General features: G+C 53.6%; 2 protein-coding genes and 1 long non-coding RNA gene across 3 annotated transcripts; 1 reads left to right on the top strand and 2 right to left on the bottom strand.

Moving 5' to 3' along the window:
• Window positions 1-360: 360 nt before the first annotated feature.
• On the bottom strand, window positions 361-16242 carry CACNG8 (calcium voltage-gated channel auxiliary subunit gamma 8). Its single transcript, XM_059153672.1, has 4 exons — window positions 15845-16242; window positions 7726-7809; window positions 6516-6656; window positions 361-5049 (listed from the first exon to the last, which is right to left on the bottom strand). The coding sequence occupies exons 1-4, from the start codon at window positions 16020-16022 to the stop codon at window positions 4241-4243; spliced, it is 1212 nt and encodes a 403-aa protein (XP_059009655.1). The 5' UTR covers window positions 16023-16242; the 3' UTR covers window positions 361-4240.
• Window positions 16195-19907, bottom strand: LOC131818883 (synaptic defective enhancer 1-like). Its single transcript, XM_059153660.1, has 2 exons — window positions 18803-19907; window positions 16195-16307 (listed from the first exon to the last, which is right to left on the bottom strand). Exon 1 carries the CDS (start codon window positions 19905-19907, stop codon window positions 18903-18905), a length of 1005 nt encoding a protein of 334 aa, XP_059009643.1. The 3' UTR covers window positions 16195-16307; window positions 18803-18902.
• On the top strand, window positions 19851-26422 carry LOC131818906 (uncharacterized). Its single transcript, XR_009348958.1, has 3 exons — window positions 19851-19962; window positions 21313-21464; window positions 23796-26422. It is a non-coding gene; the product is annotated as an uncharacterized LOC131818906 (long non-coding RNA).
• Window positions 26423-26536: the final 114 nt, after the last annotated feature.

Consider the following 26536-nt stretch of genomic DNA (forward strand, 5'->3'; position numbering starts at 1 on the left):
TGGTGGATGAAATGAGATGAGACACACAGACAGGTCCTCCCAAGAGAGGGGAAGGGGCCCCGTCGGGACGCACCTCCCTCTATGTTCTAACCAGCCTTGCTCCCTGTCTCTCAACCAGCAGCTGGGAGATTGCCGGCCAGGCTCCTGGAAGGCCTGGGACTCCTTAAATGAGTGACACCTGTTCTCTCCTTTCTCAAGCCCGACAGGACCCAGAGGGGAGCCGGAGCATTCGGAGCACACCCTGCCCGGGCAGCACAGTGCCCATGTCCTGACTCCATCTTCCCCTCCTGGCCCGGGTTGCCTACCACCACCACCACCACCACCACCACCACCACCACCACCACCACCACCACCCCCCGCAATCCCCTGGTCTGCATCTCACCCTCGCTAAACCACGTGGGAGTGCACAGTTCTCTCCTGTCTCCCCTTGCTGTCTTTTCCCAAAAAGAGTGTGAACTTCCTTTGGTATGAAAGCCCTTGTAATTTTCATGCTGAAAAGTGGCTTGCCCCTTTCCCTTCTTCTGGTCTCAACCATTGCACTGAAATGACCTCTTACCAGGCCAGACCTCGCCATCCTCTGGCTTCTGGGCTTTCTCTGCAGTTCTCAGTCCCACTGGCCACTGCCTAGCCCATGGTCACCTCCTCCCCCAGGGCTTCGTTTGCTACATCCTCTTCTCCCCCACACAGATGACCCTGAGCCTCTAGCCAGGGTCACCTCTCTGTCGGCATTCTCCCTCTAGGCACCCCCTCCCCCACTCAGGGCAGCCCCGTGGCTTCAATGTCTCCTGTATGCCGACCTTTCCAAAACTTATATCACCAGCCATTGCTTCTCCCTGAAGCTCACATATCCAGCGGGTTACCCGATACCCTGAATTGGATTTCAGGCAGGCATCTGTAACTTGACATGTCCAAAGAAGGACGCCTGGTCCCTCCCACCCAAATCCTGATTCCTTGTTCCAGGACCCCTTTCCAAGCAACACACCACAGCTCGGTGCTGTGCAAGTCCGATTAAGAATTCCTCTTTCTGTCACTCAGGCTTCCTAAAATGCAAATTTCTTCCCAGGACTACAGGATGGGCACCTAGCCTATGCCCTGACCTTGCCCTACTGTGTTCACCCCTGTTAACCAGCCTGCCACGAGGTCTCCTCCCAAACCTCCCGTGCCACCTTGGGTGGCCTGAATGCTTGTCCTGTCCTCTTTCCATGTGACAAGTCCCATATCTGTTCAAATGTCACCACTGCAGTGAGGCCTGAAGTCCCGTGTCCCATCACTGTCACCACACCCTGGATAGTGTTAATTCACCTCTTGGTAACCACGGGGTTTATCGTTGGTCTCTCCCAAGGATCCCAGAGGGCAGGACCTTGACCGTCTGCCCACCACATTCCGTAGGCCTAGCCTGGGTCCAGAACAGTTTGGCACTTGATAAATACTTCTTGCATTCTAATCCTGAACACAAACAAAAGTGGGTCATTCCTATCCTGTCTCCATGCTTGCTTTGGGGCAGATCTCTGGATCCGTCTCTATGGTTCCACCTCTCTGTCTCTGTTTAGTTTTGTGTACCTCTGAGACATCCATGCTCTGACATGTGCACCTCTGCTCCCCTCTCTCTCCACATCTGCTCACCCTCAGGGTCTTCAACTTTCCCTGGCTCTGGGACTCTTACATCCCCTCCCTCAACCCCGCTCTTCCCGTCTCTCCACTCCTCTTCATCTCCCCCATCCTTCACCTCTTTCTTGCTCTATATTTGGCCTTTGGACTCTAGAATCCACGCCCCCCCCCCAACCAGTTCTACCCCCTCCTCCACCAAGGAATCCCCCCTCCCACCCATCTTGTCTCTCTGGACTCTGCCTCTCCGTGTTCTGTCTCTCCATTGAGCTTCTGTACACTCTGTCCTGTAGTCCTTCCCCCATATTTTCTACCCACTCTCCCTAAAACTGCTCCCAGGGAATTCCTCCCTGGTTCCCTGCCCTCCAGGTTCTCCCTGTTTCTAGTCCACCCATAGGGCCCCCAAGGGGAACTCCCAACACCCAGTCTGATCCCATCCCTCCCTTGGCTGCCTCCTGTCATCAGAACAGAGGCTGCTGAAGCCCCTGGCACCACCAATGACTGCTTCCTCCCCCTCCATGTCCCAGGCTTTCTTCCCACCAGACTGGGAGCCCTAGAGGGCTGGGCAGTGTCTAAAGCATCTCCATCCCCCAGTATGGTCAGGCTCAGGGCCTGGCACAGAGGAAATATTTACTGAGCAAATGAAGGGACATCCATGAAGCAACGTCCCTTCTGCATCCCCGGTGGCCTTTGAATCCATCCCCTCCACCCCCACAGCCCTTGCTCAGCTCACCTGTGGCCCTCTTCTCCCCTATCCCAGAGCATCAGCCTCTTTCACCACTTTCCCAAGTGGCTCCTTCTAACACGCAATCCAGTCCTGGACTTCTGCTGCTCAAAACTCCCGTTTCTCCTCACTGCCCTCAGAATAAAGCCCAAACTCCTTCACCTGGCACTCCAGCACCTTTCAGCTCTGGCCTCTAGCTCCTTCTCTGACCTGACCTCTGACCCTACCCAGGCCTGCGATGTCCCAGAACTTTGAACCCTGTCCCAAATACAGAGTGCCATGTCTCTCCCCCTGGCCCATGCCTGGGTCGCCCCCTTTGTCACTTGAAAGGTTCCTATGCATCCTTCTTAAACTTCGGCTGGGATTAGGTTCTCCGGGAAGTTTCCCAGAGTACAGCTGACTGCTGGAGCTCAGTCACTGTGTTCTCCATTCAAGTGTCCATCATAGTCCCTGTCACAGCACCAATCACCCTGCCCACAATACGGTTTTTGACGACTCCACCTCGGGAGCAAGGGAACGGTCTGTTTCATCTTGGGGGACCCTGATCCCAACACACACTACCTGGTATGTTAGCAGAGGCACAGAAATGTCAATGAGTGAATGGCTGAATTAATGCATGAATGAGACACAAATGTCTAAGTCCCACAGAGACAGGGCTTCTCCTGTACACCAGATGCCTTGCTGTGCTCTAGGATTTTGTGATTACCTGCTTCCTCCCAGGAATGGAAGTTTCAAGGACCAGGGCCTGTGTTTGATGCTGAATTTCAGCCTGCCTCTGCCTCTCACTCTCCTCTTTGATTTCTGGCCTCCCTTTTGTGCCCTATTCACATTGTGCTCCTGTTTAAAGCCATTCCATGGCTCCCTGCTGCCCTCAGAATGAAATCCAAACTTCTGACCTAACCTACAAGTCCCTGGGCAGTCAAGCTGTGTCTACCTCTCCAGCTTTGTCTTGTCCCATCTGCACCTGGCTTGCTACACTTAGGCCCTCCCTGGAAGCTCTTCCTGCCCCAGGGCCTTTGCATATGCTGCTACCTGGCTGAGACACTTCCCCAGCTTCACCCGGCTGGTGTCTTGTCATCCTTTCAATGTCAGCTAAAATATTCCTAACTTTTAAATTGGGTTACATCTCCCTAACAGAGCAAGTCAAAGCATTTCAGATTTCTCCTGGGTTCTAACCATAACTTACTCTTTGTATATACAGTTCTTTGATGAATGTCTCTCTTGCACAAGATGCAAACTCTATGAGGACATTGGGGAACGCTGTCTTCCTTCTGTAGGCTCAGCGGCTACCCCAATGCCTAATGCTTAAGTATACCAATGGATTTCAGATAACGAATGAACGAGTCACCCTCTGTGGCCATTATGTTCCCTCCCCAGGACCTTCCTGGTGCATAAGAGGCACTCAATAAACCCTTGTGGAATAATGAATGAAAAAGTGAATGAATGAGCACGTCCATTCCTTGTTACCTTGCCTTTCTGCAAGCCTTCTCTTTACCTTTCTGCCTCTTCACATAGGGCATATATATAGTTTGTAGGATAACTATATATTCGTGTGTTATGGGCCCCTCTCCAGGAGTTGGGCTGGGCTGGGAGTCCCTCCCTCCCCCCCGCCCCGCCCCCACATGCACACAGCAAAACATTAAAAAGAAAACATCTCAAAACTGCAAAAAAACTCCACGGCCCTCCCCCCACCCCCCATCCCCCCCAAAAAATAAAACACGACGCCCCCTCCCAACGGCCTCCACCCGGTGGGGGTCCCCGATCCGAGCGCGGGGCGCGGGGGAAGGCCAAGCAGTCTCCAGCGCGCTCGCGGGGAGGGAGGGGCGCCCCCGCCCCCACGGCAGCCTCGTTGCACGCGCGCCCGCGCACGCGCCCCAGACACGCCCCCTCGGCGCCCCCCGGCGCGCGCCCCTACACCGGCGTGGTTTTCCTGTTGAGCGTGTTGGTGTTGGAGGCGGCGGCCTCCTTGGCCAGGGTCCCGGGGGCTGGCGCGGCGGGCGCGGGGGCGGGCGGGGCGGGCGCGGCGGGCGGCCCTGTGACCGTGACCGTGACGCCGCCGCCCGCCTCCTTAGGGAAGGCGTTGTGCAGCGTGAGGAAGCCGGGCGCGCCCCCGCGGTCCCGCTCGGCGCCCGCCCCGCCGCCGCCCGCGCCTGCGCCCGCGCCGCTGTACGCCCCGCCGCCGCCGCCGGCGCCGCCGCCACCACCACCACCACCACCGCCGCCGCCGCCGCCACCGCCGCCGCCGCCGCCGCCGGCCCCCGCCAGCCCCGCGGCCACGCTGCCCTTGGACGGGTCGCGGCTGAGCGTGTACATGGAGATGTCCGTGGAGGCGAAGCCCGGGCCCCCGGCGCCGCCGGGAGACGCATCCCGCGACGGCGACGGCTCGCTGGAGCGGGAGCTAGAGCGGGAGCGGCGGCGGTAGCGGAAGCGGTAACTGGGCAGACGGAGGATGGCCGAGGGGCCGCTCCCGCCACTGCCGCCCGCGCCCCCGCCGGCCTTGAGCAGGTCCGAGCGAGACTGGCAGTGCGCCTCGCGGCTGCGCTCGATGTAGATGTTGACGGCCAGCACGCCGATCACCTCGGCCAGGATGAACGACAGCCCGCCGAAGTAGAAGGACCAGCCGTACGAGTAGTGGTTCTTCTTCTCCTCGTCCCGCTTCGGGCCCGGCTCGCCCGCGTTGGCCGAGATGTACACGATCACGCCGATGATGTTGCTCAGGCCTGGGCAGGGGACGGTCAGACGGGAGCCTGGAGGCCACCTTGGCCCCGCCCCGCCCCCGCTCCCGCCCCGCCCCGCGGCCCAGCCGCGACCGTCCGCACAGTCTCGTCCCAGGTGTCTAACTCCTCCCGAGCTGATCCACAACCCGCCCCGCGGTGGTCTAAGCTCCACCCACCGGTGGTCTAGTTCCTGCCCCAAAGGAGCCCTGTCCCGTCTCAGGTGCTTTAATTCCTGCCGAGCTGGCCCAGGCCCCAGCCCACGCTGGTCTAATCTCCACTTCCGAAGGGCGTAAGCCCCGCCCCAAATGATCTCTGCGCGGTCCCAGGTGTTCTAACTCTTCCTTGGCTAGCTGGGGACCATGCCCCAGCTGGTCCAGGCCCTGGCTGGCCCAGTCAAAACCCCCAGTCCCAGCTAGCCCTGGCCCCAGCGGGTCCAGGCTCGGTTTGGTCTTATCTAAACCCTGCCCGTGATGACGTAATCCCGGCCTGGCTTTCCAGGCCCTACCCTGAATAGTCTAACTCAATCTTTCATGTTATAAACCTAGGTTTTCTCCCGAGCCCTAAACTCGTTTAAACTGTTAATGTGGTAATTCCGCTCTGATTCTCTAGGCTCAGTCCCCGGCTGATCTAAACTCTTACTTTCATGGTATCAATCCAGACTGGTTATCTAGTCTAGGCCCTCCCCCTGCTGGTCTAAAATTCGCCCTTACTGAATCGGGGCCCCCCTTGCTACCCTAAGCCCCGCCTCCAACTTATCAAACCCCGCCCCCTGCGGGTCCAGACATGGCTTCTCCGCCCGTACCCCGCCTTTGAGTCCTCTGGCCCAAAAGCAGATCTTGACCCATCCCCAAAGCACCCCCTTCTCTTAATGCTAAATCCTCCCTCTTCTCTGGATTCTGTCCCCTAGCATTTCCCAGCACTACTCATTTGACGTAGAAAAGAAGGGAAGCCGGGGTGCGGGGGGAGGGAACCTCACTCGAAGTTGGTCTAGATAGCGTGCGAGGGCAAGCTCTTCTTGGATCAACCGGGTTTCACGAGGCCCCGCCCCCTAAAACAGGTTCCCCCCTCCATCTGCTGCCAATTCCCTTTCTCCCTCTCGCGCTCAGTCCTCGGGATGCCAGCCCCGCCCCTCGATCCTCAAGACCCCAGTTGTCTCAAGGCCCCACCCTTCTCCTAAGACCCGCCCCTTCCGTCTGCTGGACCGCGGGCTTCGGAACCTGAGCTCCCAGCATCCCCAATTACGCGCTAGACACCTGTCAGTGCTGGCTTGTTCCCCCCAAAGACGGCGCAAAGGCGACACCTACCTTGCCCAGCGGGTGGCGATGGAGCTCAGGAAGAGCCTAGGAAGGCTCCAGGCCCCAGCAGGCGCCTGGGGCAGGGTGGCTTTACAATCGCGCAGACACGCGCGCACACACAAACACACACACGTGCGCCCGCGCAGGTGGCCTCCCCCTCCCTCTGCCTCTCACCTGCTGCCACGAACAGGATCCCTGCGCCCAGAATGATGTTCCTCTTGGATTTATAGACCCGGGAGGCCGCCACGCACACGCCCCCGAGCAGCAGCAGGATGGCACTGAGGATGGGGAAGATGCTGGAGGCCCGCACGACCCCTGCGAGGGAGAGGAGAGGAGGGGAGAGAGGATGGGGGCGAGGGCGTCATTTGCGGCCTTCTGGGCCCCCTCGAGCGCTGCGCCTCCTGTCTCCGAGCCTCTCGCTAGAATCCTCCAATTCTCGCCCTCTGCCTGTGTTCTGGCCATTGATTTTTTTTTTTTTTTTTCATTCTCTCTCCTCTTTAAAATTTTTCTGTTTCTCGGTCCGATCTCCTCTCCCGCCTTTTTCTTCCTGCTTTTCTTTCTCTCTCGGCCTAGTATTCTCTCTCCTGACACATTTTTCCCCCCTTTTTATTTCCCCAAATCACTCTCCCTCTCTGTTTTTCTCTGACCTTCTCTGTGGACCCTCCCTCTTTTTATCTTTCTCCTTCTCCTCTACGTATTTCTTTCCTTTCTCTGGATTTATCAAATCTCTTAATATCTTGCCCACCCCCTTTCGGCGGGGCTTCATCTCTCTGGGTTCCACGCCCTTCCTCCCTCTGAGCCCCACCCCCTATCCTTCTGCCCGGATCCATCTATTCCTCCGGGCTTCGCTTGTGTGTGTGTCCGTCTGTCTGTCTTGTCTTTCTCTCTGCAGTCCTTTCCACCCACCCTCCAGACCCTAGCAAACGGATTTTGCGATTTCTGAGCTCCGCTGAGGCCGCAGCCAATCATAATTCAGGATTTGCCGCGTTCTCGGAGTAGCTACCAATCGCACCACCGGCTTCCCCGGTCAGCTCTCGAGAGTGGCCAGTCCGCGCTGCAGGTTGCCTCAGAGCCAGGGCGCAGCGGCCAATCCCAGCCCAGAAACCGACAACCAGTCACGGAGCAGTGTCTACGCGAGCTTGGGCTGTAAGACGGCCAGTCACCTCCTGGGATCCCCCCTCAACCCGCCCCAAGGTGAGAGGAGGGGGCGGGAGAGGGATCACTGAACCAATTGGGGTCCAGAGGATCTCAGCCTCCGGCTCTGGACTGGCCGGCAAGTTCTTCCCTGCCTGTCGATCTAAGTGCGCTCCCCCGCCCCTCCTGCCGCGTTCCGCCCCCGCCCCAGCAGCCCCACCCACCCACTCTGACTCAGACCCCCACGTACGGAGCAGATACTCCGCGCTGTCATGATCGTAGTCCGTGTCCTCCGGGAAATGGTTGATCTTCACGCAGACGCCTCTTTTCAACCCTGGAGGGGGATGGGGGTGATGGTGGCGGGGGACACTTAAGAGTGGGAAGAACCCCCTGCGAGAGAAGACCCCTTCCTTCCCCAAACCCCTCCTCTCTCTGGGCCTATTGGGAGACAGGAAATCCTGGCTCCCGAGCCTTTCAGCATCTGGGACAAACTAAACTTCTCTGGCCTCGGTTTTCCCAGCAGTTAAAAAAAGAAAAGAAAAGAAAAGAAAAAGGAAGAAAAAAGAGAGAGCGGGGAAGGAAGGAAGAAAGAAAAGTAAGGAAAAAAAAAAAAAAAAAAAAAAAAAGCAAAAACCATGCAACACTCACTAAAAGGCCACAAAGACCTTTTTGTCCTGTAACCCGGGCTAGGACACTCAACCTCTCTGGCCTTCTGTCTTCCCCCGCTATGAGAAAGAAGGCGCCAGTCTCAGCAATGTCAAGGCGCTCTGCGACTCTGAACTTGTCGACAGGTCTGAAAACGCGTGGGAAAACGAAGGAGCGCGCAGAAGGCGAGGACTACATTTCCCATGAGGCCCTATGAAGTCGCAGCCCCAGTGAACAATGGGAGTTGTAGTCTCTTCAGTTCTGCCTCTAGGGAGAGGGATTCCCAGTCTCTTACCTGGAATCCTCTGGAAGATGGAGTGGCTGGAGCAAGTAGAGGCATGTGAGGAGGTTTGCCTCTAGACGTCATGCGGTCTCACCCCCTTCTTCCATCCCAGAATCCTCATCCTCACACCCTTTGGGGACCCATCTTCTCACCTTTGGGGAAAGCTCCTATTCTATCTCTATCACATAACTAGAGATTGATATGTAAATAAATATAAATATAAATACATTTAGACTCCTCGATTCTCCAGGCTCCTTCCAACCTGCAGGCCTTTGCCCATGCTGTGGATTCCGTTCACATTCTTCACTGGTGAAAAACTTAGGCTGCAAGGGGGCAGCTCACAGGGTACCTGCTTGAGGAAGCTTTCCCTTGTATGCGCACGAGCGTGTACACACACGCCTCCCACCGAAGATGGGTCAGCGTCCTCCTCCAGTGCAGAACAGCTCCCTGCAGTACCCTACTCCCCCCTCCTTTTGGGGCGTGTCTAGGGTTGCTTTATGAGCTTCTTTTCCTCAGTAAGCTGGGGGTTTCTGCAGGCCGACAGGCATGGAGTCTGATTCCTGTGTGTCCCTAGCATTGCCTGGCACAAAGGAGGGAGGCCTCAAGAAATGGGTGTTGAATGAATGAATGAAATTATGAATATAGGGAGAGCAGAAGGGGAGACTGTAAGCAGAAGATGATGGGGAAAGTGATGGGGATAAAGGAAAGGGTTGAGAAGGAATATAAGGCAGTGAGTAATTCCACTAATAGGTAACATTTGCTAAGTGCTTCCTAGGTGGATTAACTCATCCAGAGCTCCCACGAGTCCCATGAAATAGATAATGTTATTGGTGTTGCACAGTGGCCAAATGTTGGGAATTGGACTCACACTGCTTGATAATGAAACCCAACTCCATCATGTCCTGATTCTGTGACCTTGTCGGTGTTACTTAGGCCAATTTGCTTCAGTCCTTTCACCTACAAAAGCGGACAATAGGACCTACGTCATGGAATTGTTGTGAGGATTGAAGCCAGATAGAGATTGAGCACTTTGTAGAACATAATTAAGTGCTCAGTTGATATCAGTCCATCTACCCATTGTCCAGATGAGGAGGCAGAGCCACAGAAAGGATTAATCAATTCCCAGCTGATGGGTGGTGGAAGCAGAATTAAAACACACAGCAGTTTGCCCTACTGGCATATAAAGTTATGGGTCATTCACTACTATCGTCCAAGCATCTAGAACAACATCTAGCACTTAGTAAGTGCTTAATAAATATTTTTATGAAAGTATGATTGAATGGGCCAAGGACACGAAAAGATGCTCAACATCACTAATTAGGGAAATGCAAATCAAAACCACCATGAGATACTGCCTCATACCCACTAGGATAGCTACTATTTAAAAAAGCAAAGCAGAAAATAACAAACATGGATGGGGATGTGGAGAAATTGGAACCTTTGTGCACTGTGAGTGGGGATGGAAAATGGTACCAGCTGCTACCATTTAAAAAATTAATTTAAAGATTTTTATATTTAAAAGTGCTACTATATGACCTCACAATTCCACTTCTGGATATATACTCAAGAGGATTCAAAGCAGGGTCTCTGAGAAACACGTGTACCTCATTTTCAGGAACAGCACTATTCACAACAGCCAAAGCCAACCCTATTTTCCATTGGCAAATGAGCAGAGAAACAGAATGTGGTCGATACATTTAACGGAGTATTATTCAGCCTCCAAAAGTAAGGGAATTCTAACGATGTGATGAAACAGATGAACTTTGAAGAAACCCTGCTGAAGAAAGGAGGCCAGTCACAAAAATACCAATATTGTATGATTCCATTTCTAGGGGGTATCTAGAGGAGTCAAATTAATGGAGACAGAAGGTAGAGCGGTGGGTGTCAGGGGCTGGTGGAAGGGGGCATAGGGAGTTTTTGTTGAATGGGAACAGTTTCATTTTGCAGAATGAGAAGAGTTCTGGAGAACAGGTGCACAGCAATGCAAGTGTACCCTTAAAAAGTTACGATGATAAATTTAATGTTATGGTTTGTTATATTTTACCACAATTTAAAAAAAATGAATGATTGATTGATTATACACCTCAAGTGCAAACTCTCATCCATCAGCACATTCATTATGGTGTGGTCGGTAAGACTGGGGGTTCAAGTTCTCCCCTTTCTTGAGTGGTATCACAGCACACCTCTCAAAACACTCATCATAATTAAATGAGGTTGAGCATGTAAAGCACAGAGCACACAGTCCCTCTCAACAGATCAGTGATGACAGCAGTAATGACAACCAGTACCTACTAAGGGACTAAGCACACACCAAGCACCTAGAGCATTCGACAGGTAGTAATGCACTTGGGAATTATTACAAACCCTAGGGATACTGGATAATAATGATGTCCCTGCTTTACAGGTGAGAACGGAGCATAGAGTGGGAGACTGCTCAGTTCCGTGTAGATGGTAAATTGAGGGGAAGGAGATTAACTGTACCTGGGCTTCAGAGGTGAGCATATTTAAGACAGTCGAGCACAATCCCTGAAATCACATGCCAGGACAGCTGCTTCCCAGCTGTGTGGCTTTGGGGACTTGAATGCCCCTGAGACTCAGCTTCCTCATTTGGGAAATGAAGACAATGCCATGACCTCAGAGGCTTTGATAAGGGTTCAGTGGAACACAGGGTCAAGTGCAGAATACAGGCGGCTGGGTAACATGCTTCTGTGTATTATCTGACCTGACTAGGCTGAGCCAGGAGCTTTTTCTGTCCAGGGATGGCATTAATGTGCCCCTGGGTCTCCCTTGAGCCTGCCTAGCACAGACCTGGGTAGGTGGGAGTCAAGAGGGGGCTGTGCTGCAGTGAGGGTGCATGGAGAAGTGGGCTCCAGCCTGCTCTGCCCCTCACATGTTGGGTGACCTTGTGGCTGACTCACTTCCCTTGCTGACCATCAGCTTCCTCCTCACACCACTTCCCCCCGCACAGTTGGGGGACTGGGGAGATAATAAGATGTGCAAAGTGCTGGGCACAGGGGCTTGAGATACCCCACTTGAAGGACTGGAGCTGTGGGTCTGGGTCTTGATTCCTGAGGAGGGAGCTACACCCACACCCATGTTACCAGCCCCAGGTGGCTCCTGGGCACTTGAAATGTGGCAATTGAGATGAAGTGTGAGCATAAAATACGTACCAAATTTCAGACTTAGTGTGAAATAAATGCATAATATTCCATCAATAATTTTTTACATGGACTAAATATTAAAATGATAATATTTTGGCTATGCTTGGTTAAATAAAAGATATTAGCCTTTATATTGATTTATTATAGTGTATAAATTCTATTTATTAAATTATATTCATTGAACCTTCTCCTTTTTCCTTGTTTGAGTGTAGCTACTAGAAAATTTTAAATCATATATGCAGCTTGTGTGATGGGCAGTGCTGGGTAAAAGGCCGAGATTTCTGGGCTACCAAGGGAGGGGGTACTCAGGATAGTCACCTGAATTCTGAATAATTAGAAGAACAACAACAACAACAACGAAATATCAATGACACAATCTAACCCTTACTCTGTGCCTGCTAGCCTTTTAAATACCTTACATTTACAGCTCATTGAACCCCTCCATAATCCCTGGGAGTTAAGGAGTGTTGCAAACCCCAATCCTTGGAGGATGGAAATGAGGCACAGAGAGGTTCAGTGTGGAGCCTGAGGTCACCCTGCTGTGCTCAGCAGGCAGCAAGTAAACCCAATCCCAGTCTTGTCCCAACGTCTGTGTCTCAGTCGCTCTACCTACTGCATCTGTCCGGGAGACTCACAGGGACATGGGGACGGAACCCGAAAATCCCCAGGGATCGAGTGCCTTCAGGAGGCAGTGGTCCGGGGGGCTTGGTTTCTACATTCCCGGGTCCCTCGTGGGCTGGAGGCTGGCGGATGCCTTGCTTTGTTCTCCTAGGAAGGAAAACAGACCTGGATTCAAATCCAGACTCGACTGCCTATGAGTCGTGTCACCTTGGGAAAGTCATTGCACTTTCTCTGAGCCTTCACCTGCATTTCTAGAAGGTGGGGATGATGGGGCTACTGTGAGCGCTGTGTGGCAAATACGTGATGATTACAGTAATAATGGAGCCGGCCTTCATTTACACCCTCCTTACCACATCTCCTTTGGCTTCTGGGACACCCACTTACCTCATTTTCCCTAAATCTCCATGGCTTTTGCTTTCTGAGCTCCTTTTGCTGGCTTCTCTCATCTCTCTTTTAATAGTGGACTAGCTCAGGCTGCAGCCCTTCAACTAATTGTTTGGTATATTTCTCTCTTCGCATTATCTAGGTGACCTCATCCATCCATATGCAATGACCCCCCCAATTTATATCGCCAGCCCAGACTGTCCCCTGAACTCTGGCCTCATACAGCATATCACTCACAACCTAGATCAGGGGTCAGCAATCCACAACCCGTGGGCCAAACCCAGCCTGCCAAATCTGGCAAAGAATGGGTTTTACATTTCCTAAGTGAATGGAAAAAAAAAATATCAAAGGAGAATGTTTCGTGGCACATGAGAAAGATACAAAATCCAGAGGTCGGTGTCCACACAGGAGTTTAACTGGAACACGGCCACGCTCATTCACTCACCTGTCCTCTTTAGATGTTTTCAGGAGTGGCTGTGACAGGCACAGGTCCACAGAACCTAAAACACCAACCGTGCGGCCCTGAGCTATGCCCACCCCTGTCTTAACACTTAAAAAGCATCCTAAATGCAACACATCCAAAATCGAACTCCTGCTAGCTGTCCTCAGAATAAGTTAGACCAGAGAAAATAAAATACATAAAATGAAATACCCTCTGAACCGTCCCCCAGAGGCCTCCCTGCACCCACCTCCCACCCCCTCCCCGGCCATTCTTGGGCGCTCAGGCCACAGCCTTGGGAGCAGTGACTCCCAACCAGGGATGAATTTATTCCCGGACAGAGAAAGTGGACAGCTTTGGTTGTCATGACTTGGGGACTGCTCTCGGCACAGAGAAGAAAAGGCGGAGGCCAGGATGCTGCCGAGACCCTACAGTGTGCAGGATGGTTCCCACAGCCAAAGTGTCCGGAGTGCTGAGTTTGAGAGATGCTGCCCCGGAGACCCCCGATCTCTTTCTCTCTCTCGCCTCCCACAGCCACCCTGCCACAGTGCCGCAACCCCCACGGCCACTCTGGTTTTGGGACACACTCTGAATCCAAATCTCTCCTCCAACTCCACCCACCCACACCCCAGACAAGCGTCCACCTGTCCTCCCTCTTGCCTGACCCCTCAGTCTCCGCCCAGGGCGTCCAGAGCCCTCCTGTCCGCTAGGTATGTCAGGAATGCTGGACGGGAAAGCCAAGTCACATCCCAGCACCTAGAACATGTGAAATGGGGGCCTGTTCTCTCTTGGATTGCATCTCCCACCACACACTCTTGCTCATGTTACCAGGGGCCAGACACCCAGGCTCCCAGCTCAGGGCCTCCGCCATGGCTACCTTCCCTCCGGAGAGCCACGTGGCTCCATGTCCCCTTCCTTTAGGCCTCCACTCCGAGGTCGCCTGATGGGTGAAACCCATCTTCATCTCCTCACCTGTAATGTCACATGTATGTCCTGACACTTTCCAACATGTCCCCTGTCCTCCTTAGCACTTAGTGCCAGCTAACACCCTAAAGGTTCTGTTTACTTATCTTCTTATCATTTGTCTCTCCCTCGTGAATAGAAGACATATAAAGCTGGGATGTTTTGTTTTTTCCTGCCATTCACCCCCACAATCAAGAACAGTGTCTGGCATATAGTGTAAACTCAATAAATATCAGTCCTATGGATGGATGGACAGATGGATGGATGGACGGACGGATGGATGGATGGCATTCTTATTATATGCTGTCCACTGTCCTAGGGGTTTCAGGACACAAACCCCCACCCATGGCTGGTGCCTGGCGTTTGGTCCGACCAGTGAATGGACCAGACTCGAACGCCCACAGGAGGAAGGAAGTACAATAATAAGACAGTGGACAGATGTGAGGGGACAGGGAGCAGAGGCGACTGTGGGGACGTGCACACCACATGCCTGATCTGCAGGGGCAGCGGCTGCTTGGACCGGCCAGTCGTGGCCACTGCAGAATGAGGTCCTGCGCTGTCAGATCTTCCACTAGTTCAAAAGAAGCTGGAAATCAGATTTTCAATGTGAAGTCTCCCTATTTTTAAATGTTGGCAACTGATTCGGATTTTGGTTTCAGTTTTAAACACTTGGCACACCAGACAAAGCATATCAGCACATCCCATCCTTGAGACCTGGGTTCTCTTGGCTCTGCCCCAGTCACAGCTGGGTGACCTTGGGCAAGTGGCTTAACCTCTCTGAGCCTTGGTTTCCTCATCCCGGACAGGATCCTGCCTCACAGGATTAAAGGAGACAACTGCGCTCCTCACTCACCGCGAGTGCTCAGCAAAAGAGAGGAGGAAAGGATGGGAACAGAGAAGGATGAAGAAGTGGAGGGACCTTGGTCTTTTTGATGCTGGAGGAGAGGTCTGGGACCGTGGAGTTTGCATAAGAGCCGTGAGGCTCAGGGAGGTGAACAGATAGTGATCACACAGGAGGCGGACGCATGGTGGGCCTGGGACCCAGATGTCCTGCCTCCAGCCCCGGGCCCAGAGCTGTGCAGACACCCCTGAGTGGGAGGGAGGAGGGGCTGGGGCAGGGGGCTGGGAGAGGACAGCAGTGAGTAGGTGAGCAGAGGTTGAGGTAGAGGCCCCCCCAGCATGGAGAAGGGCTACAAGAGGGAGAGCAGCACCCAAGGACAGAGCAGAGATGGAGACTGGGAGAGGCGGTGGTCTTAGGGTTCCCGAGCGAGGTGTTCAAGGAGGAGGAAGAGGTGGAAGGAAGCGTGAGTGGAGTGAAGATGAGGCAGAGGAGGCCTAGGGCCAGGCCGGGAGGCTGGAAGAAATCCTAACGGAGAGGGCCAACGTGACTGGAGTCTACAGGAGGGAAGGGAGGAGAGTGTAAAGAGCTCTGACCAGAGAGGGCTCGACCATGACCCATGACGTCTTAGGGAGAAACAGCCCAGGAGGAGGAAGCAGGGGCAGGGGGGTGGAGGGGACGGGGGGGGGGGGCGGGGGGGGCGGGGGGGGGTAGGGTGTCTCTCGCCGAGAGAGGGGGGCCGGAGGAGGCCAGCCTGCCCAGCAGAGGAAGGGAGGGTCCCCGGGAGAGAAGGGAAGGGGAGGGAAGGAAGATGGAATGCAGAGGGCACCGTGGAGGGAGGAGGCAAAGCGAGGGATGGGGCCGGCGGCGGCAGGCGGGCCACTAGGGGACGGTGTGCGGGACGGGTTGGGAGGGTGCAAGAGGTGGGGCCGGACCCCACGAGAGGGGACAGAAGCAGCCAGCGGAGGGGGGGTCCCCGGCCCGCGGAGTCTGGAGGGGAGGTGGGGCGCGAGGCCAGGCCCCCCCGCACCCTACCTTCCAGGCAGCAGATCCTCCAGAGCCCCGAGTGGGTGAGGCCGCCGGGGTCCTTCTTCTCCGAGGAGCCGCTGCCCCCGCGGTGGGGCGGCGCGTCGTCGCTGGCCGTGAGGTTGGTGGTGTTACAGATGAAGGCGCGCGTGTACAGCCAGTAGTCGGTGCTGATGGCGATGGTCATGAGGCCGAAGGCTGCGAAGGCGCCCACCGTGGTCAGCAGCACCTGCACCCCCTTCTCGCACCAGAGGCCCCTCTCTTCGTTCCAGCGCTTCAGCGACTCCAGTTTGACCACGGGGAGCCGGGGGGCCGTGGGCCACCACCGGGGCAGCGGGGGCGGGGCCGTGCCGGCGGCTGGGGGGGTCACAGCGCAGGCAGAAGTGGGGGCCCGGGGCTGGCCGGGCTGCGCGGGGGCGGCGAGGAGGAGGCGCGGCCCGGGAGGGGGTCAGAGGGCGGCCATGGGCGCCGGCTGGTGGGGGCAGGAGCGGACACAGGGTTAGTAGAGAAGGAGCGCACCTCCCCCACCGCTGCCCAAACCCCACAACGGACCCCCACTGTCTCCCTGCTTGAAGAAACTCCTTCCACTCGGGGTCTCCCTGCCTCCCTTTATCTGGAAAGTCTCCCTCGGCCCAGGGCAGGCTTCCCACCAAACCCCACTGGGAGTTGGTGGGAAACCGCCGGCCACCGAGCCTGACGCTGCGCACCCCCCTCCTGCGCCCTCCGGCACCTCCCCCTGATCCTCACGTCTTACCCACCCGGAAGGCCGCTCCCCCCTACTCTGGCCCCCCGGGCTTCCTCCTCCCAAGGAACCTACAAGAGCCCCATCACCATTCTTATCTCGCAGGGTTCTGCTTGCTCCCCTCGTCCCCTGCAAGTTTCACCTCCTCGCCTACTGTGTCCTCTCCGCAAGAAACATAAATCTCTCAATCTCTCTCCTCAGCTAACAAAAATCTTCCCAACGGATCCTCACTGTTTGCACAACTAAGAAGAACCACGTGGTCACCACCACTCCCACTCCGGCCCCCTCCGGCTCCCACTCAGACCCCTATGTCTCTGGACCAGGGTTCTCAACCTCTAACACAGCTGGAAATCACCGAAGGACCTTAGAGATCAGGATACCCGAGCCCCACCTGGGCAATTCCAATTTCATTGGTCTGGGGTGTGGTCCCTGAGCATCTAGGTTTTAAAAATTTCCCTGGGGGATTCTAATGGGCCACCAGCACATGGAACCCTCTGGTTTAGAAGGATGTCTCCAGCCCCCTCAAACTCACTCCACAGTCCCCACTGTCTCCCTTGGACCAGCCCCAATCCCCTACTGCGTCTTGGACTCAAGCAAAATACCCCACCCTCTGCTTTGCTTCAAGAAGTCTTCCGAATCTGGCCCCCACTGTCTCTACAACTTAGGCAAACTCATCATAGCCATCACTCTCTCCTCCTCCATTAAGAAAAATTTCCTCCATGAGCTCCACGGAGAAGCTACTCACAAGAATCCCTTCCCCCAGACCCCCAGTTCCTCTCCATTCAGAAATCTCCTGATGTTTGACCCAGACTCCCACTGCTGTCCAGGGAAAGTTCCCCACTCTGCCCAGCATCCCCCCTCCCACCCCATTCCTCTGCCCTTCCACCATCTCCCATTGCCTCCAAATCCCCTAACTGGAGCTCTGGTTCCCCGTTATCTTCATCACACTGATGAACCCCCAAGTCTAGATCTCCCCAACTCACTTGGAGCTCCCACTCTCTTTAACTTACGAGAACCTCCCCCCTTCTCCCTAACCTGACTTCTCTTATACCACCAAGAATCCCCTTCCTCCACCAACATCTCCTGTACTCAGGAAAATTCCCTTCAGGAGCCCCACTACCTTCTCTTCTTGGGAACCCCCCCACAACTCCCCTTACTCTTTCTCCTGTGCTGAAGCACCTACTTTTTTCCAAATGTAAATGGAGCCCCCCATAGACAGTGCCCCTCAGAAAAATTTCATCCAGGAGACTACAAACTCTCTTTCCCATTCAGTAACCCCTGTGTCTGCTCATTTCCCTCTTCCACAGCATGCCCACCACCACACCCCCAGCCCTGCCTTCTCTACCCCAGCCCTCCTTCCGGGCACACGACCCATACCTGCTTCCACCACTCACTGTTTCCTAGACTTCTTCCCCAAATCCCATGTTACAGTTCAGAGCATGGAAGCCAACAGAAGGAACCCCCCCACCCCCCCCCCAACCGCCCCGGGTCCTAGTACCAGGGTGACCTTGGCCTTTTCCACCCCAATCAGCTGGCCCTGTCTGGGTCTGCTCCTAGGAGGGGTTGCTGAGAAAGGTTGTCTATGGGGGGTATCTCCATGGCAACTGGGCCTAGTGCCCCACACATGTGTTCCCTCCCCCACCTCCACTAGCCTGCCTACACGCAGCCCCTACCCGTGCCCATTCATCAGCCCACTGGACACTGGCATCCCCCAGCCCCCATCCTCGGTTCTGGCCCCTTCCTCTTTCAAACGCGGAGTTTCCTCTCCTCGGCTCCTGGTTTCTTCTCCCCCATCCGTACCCCTCGCCACCAGCACCAACGCCTCCACTGTCCTAGCAAATCTCTGCTTCCACCCCGGGGTGAGCCCATGACCCCGAGGTGTACCCCTCCCCCTGCTGGACCCCCCACAATCCAAGATAAGCAGGGAATGGAAATGGGGTGAGTGAGGGAAATTCTCCATCAAAAAAAGATTTGAAGATCTTTTCATTTTGTCGATTTGAGGGGCAATCTGTTTGGTTTTAGGGACTCTTCCTTTCGTCCATCTGTCAGCGGCAGCAAAAGAGGAGGGAGCAGGGGACCCCCAATTCTAAAGCTTCCGGATATGAGAGGGGTCGCCAGCCCTTCTCCCTCTGAAGGGGCTGACTCTTTCCTCCAGAATTAGGGGGGGTCACAGAGCCTTCCTTCTACACCCGCCCACCTCCGATTAATAAAAAGATCTGTCTCACCTCTGTTAACGATAGGTCAACTCTCCGATGCACTGGGGAGGGGACGATGAGCCCCCCTGTCTGCACCCCCCCCCAGAAAAACCCTTGTGGCTCCCACTTCTCACTGCTCCCCCTCCCCCAGCAGCGAGGGACCCAGGCGTCCGACCTGGTTGGGGGGGTGGAGATGAGGAGGCGGATGGGGATTGAGGGTGTTGAGGTGGGAGGGGATGCTGAGGGGCAGCTCTGAGCTCGGGCCCCAAGGGAGTGGGGGTCGGGATGAAAAAAAAAAGGTGAGGAGACAATTTGGTTCTCGTGTCGCTGGGTAAAGTGCGGAGCTGGAGGACGAGAGAGGGAGGGAGGAGGGAGGGGGGAGGGGAGCCGCTGAGGATGGGGGAGCCACAGAGAGAAGGTGGGGGGAGGGAAAGGATTGGGGGGCAGGGTCTGGGTGGCAGAAGGAAGCTGAGGAAAAGGAGAGAGAGAGACCCAGAGAGGGAGGGAGAGAGACAGAGAGAGACAAGGAGAAGCGGAAAGAGAGAAACCCAGAGACTGTGAAACAGAAATGGGGGAGGGAGAAATTTGGGGGAGGCAGCGGCTGGTAGCAGAAGGAAGTTGGAGAGAGACACACACACAGAGAAATATCCAGAGAGAGAAGGGGACAGAGACAGAGACACAAAGAGAGAAACCAAGAGACTGGGGGACAGATGGGGGGTGGGGTAAGGGAGAGGATGGGGGGGTCAGAATGGGATAACAGAAGGAAAGAAGAGACAGGGACAGAGTCATCCAGAGAGGGGGAGGAGAGACAGATGGGGAGAGACAGACAGAGACCGAGGGTGGGGGGGAGAGAGAAAGGGAGAAAGGGAGAGAGAAATGGGGGGTGGGTGCAAGGTCTTAATAGAGAGAAGGATGCTTTAGAGAGAGAGAAAATGGAGAGAGACAGAGAGAGAGAGAGAACGGACAAGAGAGTAAATAATAAGAGAGATTTAGGGGAGAAGGCTCTGAGTGGCAGAGGGTGGCTGAACACGGAAAGGCAGGTGCGGAAGGAAAGAGAAAGACCCACAGAGAGGTGGAGAGCGCCTGACTGGGAGAGACCCCGGGAACGAGACACAGAGAGACACTGAGGAGGCATCAGAAGGAAGCTGGAGGAAAACAGGAGAGGGGCCAGGCTCCGATGGATGAAGGAGGTCAGAGATCCAGGACACCCGCGCCCCCTCCCCTACCACCTCCCTCGCCCCTGATCCCTACCCCCATCCCCATTTCAAAGCCACCACCCCACCCCCACTAGCCTCCATCTCTCCACAGCATCGCCTGCCGCCGCCACCGCCTCTTCCTGTCGTCATAGCAACAGGATCCAGGCGCCCAGCCAAGGCTGGCAGCAGCGCCGGAAATGAGGGGAGGGCCTTTCCAAAAGGACCCCAGGAGCTGTCCCCTTTCCCCAAATCCAAGGGACAGCTCCACCTCCCGGGGCCTTCCCACCCCCCACAACTGCCAAGGGCAAAGAAATTCTCTTGTATTCAAGTTAGGAGGGTAGCAAGCCCTTAGTTCCACTGACATTTCATTCCCCCCCCACCCGCCCCTTGCTCCAGAGTGAGAGTCCCCCAAGACAGGAACGGGAGTGAGGGGGCAAACAGGAGGTGCGAAACTGGAGTGAGAATCAGTCTTAAATCTGCCTGGGGCTGGACGGGACGGCTCTACAAGTTTGAAGAATAATGATTGTTGGAGTTCCAGAACTAGCCAGTGGGCAAGGGGGTGGGAAAACTCGAAGCAGAAAATCTGAGATGAGAGTCAGAAAGTTCATTCTTGGATTCAAGTCTCAGAGATGCCTGTAGCCAGTGGGTGACCTTGGGCAAAACATTTCCTCCTTTCTAGACTCAGTGATAACAGGAACAAATGGAGAACGGGGATAGAAAAGGTCTTTGCACACTGCTCTAGACAGACAATTATTTCAAAGACAGTGTCCTCCTGCAAATGCTATCCAAACCCAAAAGCTAGGCGTGACCACACACTTGGGCTGGGGAGTTTGCATGCTTCGGTGTCTTGTGGAATTCTTACAGAATCCTTGTGACGGGGCACTGAGAGTCCCATATTACAGATGAGCAAACTGAGGCTTGGAGATGTATGGCGAGCTGCCCAAATTGCTCAGGGAATAAAAGGCAGACTTGGGGATGAAGCAGCCTCTTTGTGGGGCTTGACAGGGGTGGACAGCCAGAGGGGAACCTCAGAGCCATTTAACATGCCACTTTGGGTCCCTTGCCTCCCTTTTGGAGACTGGCAGAGACAGAGAAAACCTATATTTCTCACACATCCAGTCCTCTTCCCCTGGAGGAGCCCTACCCTGTACCCAGCATCTCTCATATCCACTGGAGTTTCTAGAGGTCAGTTACTTAATGCTCACCATGGCCCACGGGGGAGAGGAGTTTAGAGAAGCATTCTGACACCCCTTGTTTGGAAGCAAAAAAACACCAGCCTCGAGGGAAGGGGCCTGGAATTCATTCATTTGAGAACTATTTGTTCTGCCTCTGCTCTTTTGCCAGGGAGAGGGACGCAGCTGCGAACAGGCTCGGCCACGGACATAAACTGAGCTGCCGATATTACAGACTCAAAGTCATTTGCAGCCATTGACTCGGTCTCTTGGCTTCTGTCATCGGCCCCCGTTTCAAAGACGGGGAGACTGAGACCAAGAGAGGTAAGCACATCACCAGGGTGGAAAGTAGCTACAATCAGAACCGAGGTTTCAGATCCCAGAGTCTGTGCTGTTTTCTCGGCTAATAATAAGCAAAAAAAAAAAAACCAAAAAAACCAGAAACCTTATTATGAAACTAATAAAACAAGCCAGGGTTTCCAAGCCTCGGAACTAGTGATACTCGTGGAGTAATTCTCTGTCAAGGGGGGCGTTCTGTGCCAGAGGCCAGGAGCAAGGGGTTATTATAAAAAGAAGTCAATCTGTCCCATCTCAAATCCTGTTCCTTTTTGGAAAAGCCTCTTAAAGTTTTTGGCTGTTTCTTCTCTGACTTACCTTACCATCCTTAAACAATAATTCTCTCCTGGATGTGTCAGCCTTATACATCATGGATTCTTTTTCTCTGATAGAGATAAGGATTTCACTCATTTTTCCCCTCCCTTCCTGCCCAAACACATATTTTTAGTTTTTCTATTGGTTAACTTTGTGGCAATAAGTGACAGACTTTACGTTGTGATTCCTTGTTTCAAGGGCATATATCTGGTTTCCTTTTTTTAAGATTTTATTTATTTATTTGACACACAGAGAGAGATCACAAGTAGGCAGAGAGGAAAATGGGGGGGAGCAGACTCCCCACCAAGCAGAGAACCCCACCTTGGGCTCCATCCCAGGAGCCTGAGATCATGACCTGAGCCGAAAGCAGAGGCTTAACCCACTGAGCCACCCAGGCGCCCCAATAAATAAAATAAAAATTATTTTTTATTTTATTTTTTTTTTTAAAGATTTAATTTATTTATTTGACAGACAGAGATCACAAGTAAGCAGAGAGGCAGGCAGAGAGAGAGAGAGGAGAAAGCAGGCTTCCTGCTGAGCAGAGAGCCTGACGTGGGGCTTGATCCCAGGACCCTGGGATCATGACCCGAGCCGAAGGCAGAGGCTTTAACCCACTGAGCCACCCAGGCGCCCCAATAAATAAAATAAAAATTATTTTTTAAAAAAGATTTTATTTATTGGGGCGCCTGGGTGGCTCAGTGGGTTAAAGCCTCTGCCTTCGGCTCACGTCATGATCCCAGAGTCCTGGGATTGAGCCCCACATCGGGCTCTCTGCTCAGCTGGGAGCCTGTTTCCTCTCTCTCTCTCTCTGCCTGCCTCTCTGCCTACTTGTGATCTCTGTCAAATAAATACATAAAAATAAAAAAATAAAAATTAAAGATTTTATTTATTTATTTGAGAGAGAGAGCATGGGGAAGTGGGGGACAGAGGGAGAGGGAAAAGCAGATTCTCTCCCGCTGAACAAGGAGTCCAATGCGGGGCTCGATCCCAGGACCCTGAGATCATGACCTGAGCCAAAGACAGACACTTAAGCAAATGAGCCACCCAGTGCCACCAAAGATTTTATTTTTTAAAAGTAATCTTTATACCCAATGTGGGGTTCAAACTTGCAACCCTGAGAACAAGAGTCACATGCTCCCCGAAACTGAGCCAGCTGGGTGCCCAGGTCACATGTTTTTGCATCTCTTGGGCATATACTTAGGAGTGGCATTTCTGGATCCTGTTTAACCTTTTGGGAAATGAGATAGCATCTTTGGACTTTGTGTTGTAAGATAGATACGTTGGACCCACTGATCAACAATTCAGTTCATGGAAAGGCTCTTCAGAAGGAGTGGCACAGAAGGTACAGGTCGTGGCTCCATTCAGATCTCATTCCTATATTTGCTGATGAATTCATGTCACATTACCCAGGGTCTCCCATGGGCTGGACCTAGAGATCTAGAGACTGTAGAACCAGAGAGAAGCCTGCGAAGCCCCTAGGCTCCAGAAGGTCCTCTACCCTTAACTTCCCCTGTGGTCGGCAGAACTCTAAAATAACCCCCAACATCCCCCCTGCCCCCAGGCATACACACCCTTTAGAATTGCCTCCCCTTGGGGTGCCTGGGTGGCTCACTCTTTAAGCGTCTGCCTTCTGCTCAGATCATGATCTCAGGGTCCCAGCATCGAGCTCTGCATCAGGCTCCCTGCTCAGTGAGAAGCCTGCTTCTCCCTCTCCCACTCCCCCTGCTTGTGTTCCCTCTCTTGTTGTCTCTCTCTCTCTCACTCTCTCTGCCAAATAAATAAATAAATAAATAAATAAAATCTTTAAAAAAAAAAAATGGCCTCCCCTTGAGTATGGGCAAGTTTGTGAATAGAGTGAGGCGTCATTGCCACAGTAGATTACATTATACGGCAAGGTGAGGGGATGCACATGTAATTAAAGTCCCTAATCACCTTACTCGTAGTTAATCCAAAGGGAGGGTATCTGGGGTGGGCCTAACCTAATCAGGTGATCTCTTTGACAAGGATCAAGAAGTGGCAGAGACTCAGAGCAAGATTCTCCTGCCCTGTCCTTAGGGAAGGCCACACACTACACACCTGAGGATGGCATCTGCCGGATCCACCAGCAAGAACACAGGAACAGCGTCTGTCATCCCAGGGAAATGATCTTTATCTCTATCCGAGGGAGCGTGAGAGAAGACCTCTCCCTAACGGAACTTCCCCATGAGAATGCCGCCAGTCGGCTTCTGGACTGCAGCCTTGGGAAACCACGAGCAGAAACCCCGTGCACTGCGCTGGCATCCTGAGCCACCGAAAGTGTGAGATTAATAAACACGTGCTGCTTTAGGCCACGGCATCTGTGGGCATTTGTTACAGTGGCCAGTAACTGATAGACTCTGGAAATGACATCGCACCGTGAAGGTCACACAGAGGCTGTTCAGCCAAGGGTGCATCCATGTCCACTCTCCATGCCTCCCTCTTACTCCCACAACCAGTCAGTCAGTCCCCGCGTGCAGACTCCTCTCTCTCCAGGATCCCTTCCATATCCATCCCCTTCTCTCTGTCCTGCTCTTGACTGGACGGTCCCACCAGCCAGTGGATGCCACCAGTCTCCCTTCAGCCCGATTCTCCTTTGGCCCCTAAAGACTCCCTAACACTCAGAGCGGACCCTTTCCCTCTTCTGCTCAGAATTCTCCTATGGCTCCCTATTGTCCTCAGGAGAAAATACAAGCTCTTCACCTGTGTCCTTTGCCAGAAGCGCCAGTCTTGTCTTATGCCATCTCCACAGCTGCCTCCTGGAGCCTGGAGTGGTTTCCCCCACTCTGCTCAGCTCCTTCACACTTCTGAAGTTCCTGAGTGTGGCTCCCTCACCTGGAACCCCTTTCCATCTCTTCCATCTCTTGGAATCTTCTTCTGTCTCCCACATGAAGACTCAACTGAAATGCTTCCTCCTCTGGGAAGCGTTCCCCGACCTCCCAAGGCTGCATCAGAGGAAATAGCTGCACTTCCCCCATGCCCTGTCGTGCCTCCATTAGAGGAGGGTGACCACCTGGCATTGTGACCGGCATGTCAGTCTGTCCCCCCAGCAGAGTAGGGGCTGGTGCCCCTCACTCTCCTCCAGTGCCTGGTTTTGGTACTGCAGGTGCTGCACGGACAGAGGGACAGACGGATGCAGGAAGGAGTGAAAGACTCGGGGAACAAGGGGATACATATTCTAGGGTCCTCTGGCAGCCAATTACAACCTCCCATCCCTGTCCAACCCCTCTCCCGCCTCATATCCTGAGTATGCGTTCTCCCAGGTGTTTGAGTGTATCTTGTCAACAACAGCTGGGGCCTTTGTGTTTTCTCAAGAGGAACAGAGTGGTGGTGGCGTGTTTTCCCGCTGTACCAGGAAGAGAAGATCAGCGTTTCTAAAATGTCCTCATTCAGGGTGAAGTGGAAATATTCCAGTGCTGAGGAATCAGGTGGCCTGAGTTCTAATCCTTGCTTTTCCTTGCCTCCCCAAGGGACCCCAGAACCAAATCCCTGTGCTCTCGGCACTTTGTGCTCTTGTCTGTAAAGGGGATGGGGAGGGGGGCAGTGATCTCGCTCCAAATGGGATGTCCTGGGATGATGACTCAAAGCCACACATCCAAGGAATTCTGGCAGGGTTTTGGGGTGTCTGTGAAGCCGAACATTGCCTCTGAAATTTTGTGAATATGGGTACTCTTCTCTGGAGGCTCATAGCTTTCATCCCGTTCTTGAAGGGTCCCCTAATCTCCTACAAGTTAAGATTGACTGTCTATTGACAGATTGAACAAAATCTCATTTGTGTCAGTAAAAATAAAAATTTTTTTAAAAAGCAAGGGAGAATACATGAATGCAAAGTTATTGTCTAACGCAGGTTTCCTCAACCTGAGCACTAGCCATATATCGGACCAGATCATTCTTTGTGGTGGCATCAGAGAGCAACCTGTAGGTACCATTCCCTGGCTGCTACCCACCAGAGGCCAACAGCAACCCCCAACTGTGATATACCTAAAGCTGCCCACCCCCCAGGGGTGGGGGGTTGGGATCAGTGAGAAGATGAAAGGCACTTTTTTCTTTTGGTCCTCTGCTGCTTAAATTTGAAATTCATGACTAAACATTAAAAGTATAATAAAAATGAGTTTAGGGGGTGCCTGGGTGGCTCAGTTGGTTAAGTGACTGCCTTTGGCTCAGTTCATGATTCTGGAGTCCTGGGATCGGGTCCAGCATCCAGCTCCCTGCTCAGCAGGGAACCTGCTTCTCCTTCTGATCTTTCCCCTCTCATGCTTTCTCTCCTCTCTCTCTCTTTGAAATAAATAAATAAAATAAAACTAAATTTTAAAAATGAGTTATTGCTAAAAATAAGTTACCTCCATTCAAGGGACACACACAGCTGTTAAAAAAAAATGGGAAGAATCTCTACATTTGAAAAACGGCAGAGATGTTTAATGTGTTTACTCTCAGAACCCCTCTATGGGCTTTACAATGCCAAGGGGGGTGCGCCTGGGTGGCTCAATAGGTTGAAGCCTCTGCCTTCGGCTCAGGTCATGATCTCAGGGTCCTTGGATTGAGCCCCTCATCCAGCTCTCTGCTCAGTGAGGAGCCTGCTTCTCCCTCTCTCTGTCTGCCAGTCTGCCTACTTGTGATCTCTGCCTGTCAAATAAATAAATAAAGTCTTTTTAAAAAATGCCAAGGGACCTCCAAAAACGTTTGTTTCTGCGTATTATGTCTGTGGACACATAACATATTCAAAATTCAAA

Source organism: Mustela lutreola, chromosome 16 (assembly GCF_030435805.1).
Source record: "Mustela lutreola isolate mMusLut2 chromosome 16, mMusLut2.pri, whole genome shotgun sequence".
Lineage (NCBI taxonomy): Eukaryota > Metazoa > Chordata > Mammalia > Carnivora > Mustelidae > Mustela > Mustela lutreola.